This window comes from Piliocolobus tephrosceles, unplaced genomic scaffold (genome assembly GCF_002776525.5).
Source record: "Piliocolobus tephrosceles isolate RC106 unplaced genomic scaffold, ASM277652v3 unscaffolded_43455, whole genome shotgun sequence".
Taxonomy (NCBI): domain Eukaryota; kingdom Metazoa; phylum Chordata; class Mammalia; order Primates; family Cercopithecidae; genus Piliocolobus; species Piliocolobus tephrosceles.
The window spans coordinates 1-8,059 of NW_022328149.1; the positions used below are offsets into that span (position 1 = coordinate 1).

At 61.3% G+C, this 8,059-nt stretch overlaps 1 protein-coding gene across 1 annotated transcript; it reads left to right on the forward strand.

Annotated features, from left to right (window-relative positions):
* Positions 1–756: 756 nt before the first annotated feature.
* Positions 757–7,999, forward strand: LOC113224054 (putative GTP-binding protein 6; the record flags this gene model as incomplete). The annotated part of the gene is made up of 7 exons (XM_026453336.1): positions 757–1,167; positions 2,053–2,190; positions 3,687–3,757; positions 3,956–4,086; positions 4,732–4,799; positions 6,591–6,749; positions 7,785–7,999. Coding segments are annotated over exons 1-7 (1,131 nt in total), but the record flags the coding sequence as incomplete, so codon positions are not given.
* Positions 8,000–8,059: the final 60 nt, after the last annotated feature.

Sequence of the window (8,059 nt, forward strand, 5' to 3'; positions counted from 1 at the left end):
TGCCCCCAGGGCAGACATGGGGACTCCTGGGCGGCTTCCAGGACCCCCACGGCGGCACTCCAGGCTCCAGAGCACACGTAGAGATCCCTGGTCGGTGTCCGGGACCCCCAGGGCTGGACTCGAGGCCCCAAGGCAGACGTGGGGACCCCGGGGCGGCGTTCTGGATGCCCGGGGATTGAAGTCAAGCCCCCGAGGCGGCGTTCCGCACCCTCGCAATGAGACTTGGACTCTACCCAACGCGGAACGGGGTAGGACGGGAGCGAGAACGAGGTGGGTGAGGGCAACGCCGCCGGGGCTCGGGGTCTTGGCGGCTACACGGCCGGCGGCTGCATCAGGGCCCGGGTCCGCCAGGAGCTGCCCACGCCTAATGAGAAGCGGCCCGGCCCCGCCTCCCCTGCCCGCGGCGCGTGCCAATCACCAGCACATGACGCGGGTCGACCAATGAGGAGCCCGCCCGTGCTGCGGAGCCCACCCCGACTGTGCGCCAACCACAGCACGTGACGCGGGATGACCAATGAGGAACATGCCCTGTACCGGGGGGTGGCGCTGGGGAGCCCGCCCCGGCCGCACGCCAATCACCAGCACGTGACACAGGATGACCAATGAGGAGCACGCCTTGTGCTGGGGCGTGGCCCTGAGGAGCCCGCCCCGGCCGCACGCCAATCACCAGCACGTGACGAGGGACGACCAATGAGGAGCACGCCCTCTGCCGAGGAGAGGCGCTGGTGAGCCCGCCCCAGCCGCACGCCAATCACGAGCACGTGACGAGGATCGGCCTGTGGGCAGCCCCGCCCCACTGCTCAGCCGCCCGACGCGCCATGTGGGCCCTGCGGGCCGCCGTACGCCCGGGACTGCGGCTCTCCCGCGTGGGCCGCGGCCTCCCGGCTCCGAGGGCAGCAGCGCCGTCCTGTCCTGTGCGCGCGCTCGCCGCTGCCGGCCGCAGGGGCCCCGGGAATCTGGAGGGGTTATGGGGCGGAGGGCGGGGTCTGCGGGCGGACGGCGGTCGAAGCCGCGCGGAAGACGACAAGGAGGAGCCGGAAGATGCCGACGAGAACGCGGAGGAGGAGCTGCTGCAGGGAGAGCCTCTGCTGCCGGCGGGGACCCAGCGCGTGTGTCTGGTTCACCCTGACGTCAAGTGGGGCCCGGGGAAGCCGCAGATGACGCGAGGTGACCGCGACGGGGCTTCCAAGAGAAAAACGGGAGCTGCAGATCTGGGGGCGGGGCTCTGAGGGGAGGGTCTCATAGGTGGCGATTCAGGGGCGGGGCTCTGGGGAGGCTGTCATAGGTGGAGGTGCATGGGCGGGGCTTCAGGGGGAGGGGCCTGTGGGGAGGAGCACGTGGGGTGGGAAGGAGCTTGTGGGGTGGGGTCGAGCCCGTTGGATGGAGCCCATGGGTGGCGTGGGGTGGGGTGGTTCTCGCTGATAGGACCCCCGTTTCTCTTGCCCCGGGTTAGAGGTAGGCACGGTGTGTTTGGAGTCAGGGGAGGGAAGGTGTCCAGGGGACCAATCCGTGTCCAGTCCCCCCCCACCTCCCCAGGAGGAAATGCAAATGAGTAAGTCGCTGCGTGTGCCAGAGTCTCAAAAACGTTGATTTTTTTTCCCTTGGAAGTCCCTGTAGTCGATGAATGGTTTTCCTTTACGGGAGTTTTCCAAAATGGTCAATCCTTGGAACAGCGGAAGCCCCAAAGTGCTCAGAACAGCGCGCAGACCTCTTGCCTCTCTCCTCCCAAAACCTGCCCGTGGTGCCTCAGTAATCCCTGAGCACCCCCAGCTCCCCGGTTCCCTGCTGCGCCCTCCAGGAGCCCAAATTCCACGTAAGGCAGGGTCGCCCTCATGTCCCGCTGTGGCTCCGGCGTCCTTCCCCCGTCAGATTCCTACTTAGAGGACCTACGGGGCACGGAGTCATATCTGGGGACAAACGCCGGCTGGGGGTGCGTTCTCAGGGGCCATTGTCTCAAGGACAGGAGGAGGCCTCCCTGGGCGGGTGTGGATGGGGGCCCCGGGCCTACCCCGAAGGGAAGCATCTCTCAGGGTGGTCTTTGTGTCCCCGCAGCCGAGTGGCAGGTGGCGGAGGCCACAGCACTGGTGCACACGCTGGACGGCTGGTCTGTGGTGCAGACAATGGTCGTATCCACCAAATCACCGGACAGGAAGCTCGTCTTCGGCAAAGGAAACTTCCAACATCTGACAGGTGGGTCCGTGCAGACCTGCTCCTTTCCCAAACCTCCTTTCCTGTCCGCTGCTGCCGAGAACATTCGACCCAGACAGACTGAAGGTCGGGGGTCTCGCTGGGCCAGAGGGGAAACGGCCGCTTGGGGTGCCCAGGTGAGCTGGGAGCACACACCAGTAGGAGTCGGAGGACGCTGAGGCTGCACCTGTGTCGAGACTCACACCCGGCCCTGGAGAGATTTAAACTGGTCAAGGTTAGGTCGGGGCAGTTTTTAGAGTCCAACAAACAGGGTGGGCAGTGGATTGGCTGTAACCCCACCTGCCCCTGCAGCCTCCAGCCAAATCCTCCTTCTGGGTGGCCCCCGTGCAGTCTCTGAGGCTGGGGTCCTGCACAGGATCCTTGCGCTTCCCAGGTTTTTGACCATCTGGCTTACAATGCAGAGTGGGGAAGACGCTACTTACTTGCCGAGGTGGGGGGTCGGCTTCCCTGGGTCTCTTGCCAAGATGGAGGTCCGCTTCCGTGCCTGACTCAGATGCATGTCATCCCGGCCGGGATGTGTTCACACGTCTCTGTGTGTGTCGCACCAGAATGTGTTCACCATCCGTGTGTCTGTCCACACTGGGATGTGTCCACTGTGCATGTATCTGTGTGTGTCCCTGTTGGGATGTGTCACACTGTGTGTGTGTGTCTATGTCTATGTGTTCCACCGGCTGTGTCCACCGTGCATGTGTGTGTCTGTGTGTCCTTGTCAGAACGTGCTCACCGTGTGTGTGTGTCCGTCAGAATGTGTTTACTGCGTGTGTCTCTGTGTACGTGTCTGTGTGTGTCCGTCTCTGTTGGGATGTGTTTACTGTGTGTGTGTCTGTCTCTGCATGTGTGTCTGTGTCTGTCCCTGTTGGGATGTGTTTACTGTGTGTGTGTGTCCTGGCCGGGATGTGTTTACTGTGTGTGTCTGTGTGTGTGTCTGTGTGTGTCAGTGTCTGTCCTGGTTGGGATGTGTTTACTGTGTGTGTCTTTGTGTGTGTGTCTCTGTGTGTGTGTCTCTGCATGTGTGTCTGTGTCTGTCCCTGTTGGGATGTGTTTACTGTGTGTGTGTGTGTCTGTGTTTATCTGTGTGTCTGTGCATGTCTGTGTCTGTCCCTGTTGGGATGTGTTTACCGTGTGTGTGTCTGTGTGTGTCTCTGTGTGTGTGTTTATCTGTGTGTCTGTGCATGTCAGTGTCTGTCCCTGTTGGGATGTGTTGACTGTGTGTGGATGTGTGTGTGTCCTGGCCGGGATGTCTTTACTGTGTGCGTGTGTCCCTGCCGGGATGTCTTCACCGTCTGCATGTGTATGTGTGTAAGGCACACACCCCTAGAGACACACCCTCTCCCACACCGACTTCCTGGATCCTGGGTCTCGTGCTCAGGAAGTCGGGGACGCCTGTGACTTGGGCACTCCAAAGGGCATCGTGGGCTCGTCCCGCAGTCTAGGGACCTGGACGGCCAGCCTCTGACGGGACCCCCCCTTTCTGGTAGAAAAGATCCGAGGGTCTCCAGACATCACGTGCGTCTTCCTGAACGTGGAGAGGATGGCAGCCCCGACCAAGGTACCACAGAACGTGGCTTGCTATGTTTGTCCCCGTATTCCCCGTGATGAAAGAGTGGACGCCACAGTGTCCCGCCAGGCGGGGGACAGATGGGGACACGGTGGGGTTAAGGCATGACAGCCGTCCTCCTTCCTCTCAGGTTGGCCACCAGCGCCTGGCCTTCCCCTGTGGCTTCTCAGTTGCTCTATCCTTTTGTAGAAAGAACTGGAAGCTGCCTGGGGCGTGGAGGTGTTTGACCGCTTCACAGTCGTCCTGCACATTTTCCGGTGCAACGCCCGCACGAAGGAGGCCCGGCTTCAGGTGGCCCTGGCGGAGATCCCGCTGCACAGGTATCGTGATGGGGTACCCGGGCCCCTCCGTTCTGTACTCACCTGTAGGTCGTTCTGGGGGTACGTGAGGAAGAAACGCATCGTGGGGGACTGGGCGCGGCGGCTCACGCCTGTCATCCCAGCACTTTGGGAGGCCGAGGCGGGCGGATCACGAGGTCAGGAGATCAAGACCATCCTGGCTAACACGGTGAAACCCCGTCTCTATTAAAAATACAAAAAATGAGCCAGGCGTGGCAGCGGGCACCTGTCGTCCCAGCTACTTGGGAGGCTGAGGCAGGAGAATGGCGGGAACCCGGGAGGCGGAGCTTGCAGTGAGCCGAGATCATGCCCCTGCACTCCAGCCTGGGCGACAGAGCGAGACTCCGTCTCAAAAAAAAGAAAAGTGCCGTGGGGTCACTGTCTTCAAGGCCTGATGGGCTCGTTTTCCCCGACCGCCCACCCCCAGCTCCCCGCGAGGTAGGTCCCCTCGGCCTGGGACACAAGTTACTCACAGTGTCTGAGCTACACGCAGAGTGGGGGCCCCAGCGCCAGCTCCTCCCTTCTGCCCAGAGACCCCAGCTCAGTGCCCCCTTCACCTTGGCCTCGACCTCCGCTGGGAGGGAGACAGCGTCTGCAGAGAGCGAGGCACTCCTGTTCCCATGCCAGGTCGAACCTGAAACGGGACGTCGCCCACCTGCACCGGGGAGCCGGCTCGCGCTACATCATGGGGTCAGGTAACTCGGGCCGCGTCCCACGGTGTCCTGGGAATGCGGTCGTCCGCGGCAGCCACCCTCAGCCCTGGAAGATGCCGACAGGGTGGGGGCCAGCTGGGGGCTCGTCTCCTGGTAGCATTTGAGGAGATAGGAGATGACAGTGGTTCTTTGAGGTTTTTGCCCAAACAGGGAGTCACAAACCGGGGATTTAAACAGCAGAAATCTACGCTCTCCCATCCTGGAGACCAAAAGTCTGAGATCTAAGGTGAGGACAGGGCTGCACTCCCTCCAGAGGCTCCTTCCACCTCTCCCAGCTCCTGGGGGCTCCCGGCGTCTCTGGGCTTGTGGCCACATCACTCCAGTCTCTGCCTCCATCTAAATGTGGCCTCCTCCTCTGTGTCTGTATTTCCTCTTCTATCTCTTACAAGGACACTTGTGATTGCATTTATGGCCCATCCTAATCCAGGATCATCTCATTTCTAGATCCTTCACTTAGGACCAACACCCTATTTCCGAATAAGGTCCCATTCACCGGTTCTGGGAATTAGGTGTGGACAGAGCTTTTAGGAGAACCACGGTTCCATCCACTACAATTGTATCCAGTTCCCTCTGGAGGCTCTAGGGGAGGATCCTTCCTGCCTCTCCCAGCTGCTGGGGGCTCCCGGCGTCCCTGGGCTTGTGGCCGCATCACTCGTCTCTGCCTCTATCTCCCTGTGGCCTCCTCCTCTGTGTCTGTGTCTCCTCTTCTGTCTCTTAGAAGGACACCTGTCATTGCATTTATGACCTGCCATAATCCAGGATCATCTAATCTCTGGATCCTTCTCTTAGGACCAACACCCTATTTCCAAATAAGGTCCCATTCACCAGTTCTGGCAATTAGGATGTGGACAGAGCTTTTGGGAGAACCACAGTTCCATCCACTACAATTGTATCCAGTTCCCTCTGGAGGCTCTAGGGGAGGCTCCCTTCTGCCTCTTCCAGCTGATGGGGGCTCCCGGCGTCTCTGGGCTTGTGGCCGCATCACTACAGTCTCTGCCTCCATCTCCACGTGGCCTCATCCTCTGTGTCTGCGTCTCCTCTTCTGTCTCTGAGGACACCTGTCATTGCATTTATGGCCCACCCTAATCCAGGATCATCTCATTTCTAGATCCTTCACTTAGGACCAACACCCTATTTCCAAATAAGGTCCCATTCACTGGTTCTGGGAATTAGGATGTGGACAGAGCTTTTAGGAGAACCACAGTTCGATCCACTACAATTGTATTCACTTCCCTTTGGAGGCTCTAGGGGAGGCTCCCTCCTGCCTCTCCCAGCTCCTGGGGGCTCCCGGCGTCCCTGGGCTTGTGGCCGCATCACTCCAGTCTCTGCCTCTTAGAAGGACACAGGTCTTTGCCTTAGGGCCCACCCTAACCTAGGACGGTATCTTGAGATCCCACAAAGAGCATATTTCCAAATCAGGTCCCATTCCCAGGTTCTGGGACTTCGGATGTGGAAGGGGCGTCCCTGAGCCCCGCTCCCAGTGACGTCCCGGGCCGGGCCCCGGTCGGAGGCCTCTGTAGCGCTCAGGCCTTTCCTTTCTCCCCGAGTATGGGAAGCCCTCGTCGACCTCACAGGGTGGATGCCCAGAGGCGAGATCCCGTCCGCCGAGCACAAGCCTTTCTCATGGAACGGGGCTGCGTCAGGGCCGCTGCTGGGGAAGGCAGCCGGGCCCCCAGATGCCGGAGCAGGAGCAGGCCCCGGGCCCTCACAGACCCTCGGTGGCACCCCCTGCTCTTGCGTGGCTCACCGCCTCCCCGTCTTGGCTGCTTTTAGGAGAGTCCTTCATGCAGGTGCAGCAGCGTCTCCTGAGAGAGAAGGAGGCCAAGATCCAGAAGGCCCTGGACAGGCTTCGTAAGAAGAGGCACCTCCTCCGGCAGCAGCGGACGAGGCGGGAGTTCCCCGTGGTCTCCGTGGTGGGGTACACCAACTGCGGTGAGCCCCGCAGGGAGGACTGGCCCAGGGAAGGGGTTCCCCTAGTGTCCGTGTGGGGTGCACCAGCTGCGGCGAGAACTTACCCGGGAGAGGGGCTCCCCGTGGTCTCTCTGGTGGGGTACAGCAGGGCCATGGTGAGGACGCCGTCTACCCCGTCCTCCTATCCAGAGCATTACCACCCCGTCCACATCACAAGCTTCCCTCCGTCTACACCGTCCTCCTGTCTATACAGTCACCACTACCCCGTCTATACCACCACCCCGTCTACAGTCTACCTGTTCTACACCACAGCGTCCCCTCGTCTACACCGTCCTCCTGTCTACACCATCACCTCCCGTGTCTACACCATCCTCCTGTCTACACCATCACCGCTGCCCCGTCTATACCACCACCCCGTCTACACAGTCCACCCATCTACACCACAGCGTTCCCTTCATCTACACCGTCCTCCTGTCTACACCATCACCTCCCCTCTCTTTACACTGTCCTCCTGTCTGCACCATCACCCCTGCCCCATCTATACCACCGTCCCTTCTACACAATCCACCCGTCTACACCACAGCATTCCCTTCGTCTACACCATCCTCCCATTAACACCATCACCACTGCCCCGTCTATACCACCACCCCATGTACACAGTCCACCTGTCTACACCATCACCTCCCTTCCGTCTACACCGTCCTCCCAGCCACAGCAGCACCACCACCCCCTCTCTACCATCCCACCATCTACGCCATTGCCAGATCTACACAGACGATCCCACTCCCATCCACACCTTCTCACACACACCGTCTACAGCACCAGCTCCCCTGTGTCCACACAGCGGCCCTGCTGCATCGGCCTGAGAGCAGTGACGGTGGCTTCGTCCCGCGCGTCGTGTCCAGCCCGGGGGTGCCCGAGGGGCTCGGGGACTGTGTAGCCCGGGGTGCGGCCACCCAGGAGGGTGCCGTGGTCTGCATTCGGAGGGCCTGGGTGCCGCGCCAGGGGTTGGGACACGAGGGTCTCTGTGGCTCCCTGACCTCCACGCCCTCCTAGGAAAGACCACGCTGATCAAGGCGCTGACGGGCGACGCCGCCATCCAGCCGCGGGACCAGCTGTTTGCCACGCTGGACGTCACGGCCCACGCGGGCGCGCTGCCCTCACGCATGACCGTCCTGTACGTGGACACCATCGGCTTCCTCTCCCAGCTGCCGCACGGCCTCATCGAGTCCTTCTCTGCCACCCTGGAAGATGTGGCCCACTCGGTGAGTGTGGGAACGCCATGGGCCGGGCGCTCGGACACCCACACAGCTACAGGCCGGGCACTCAGA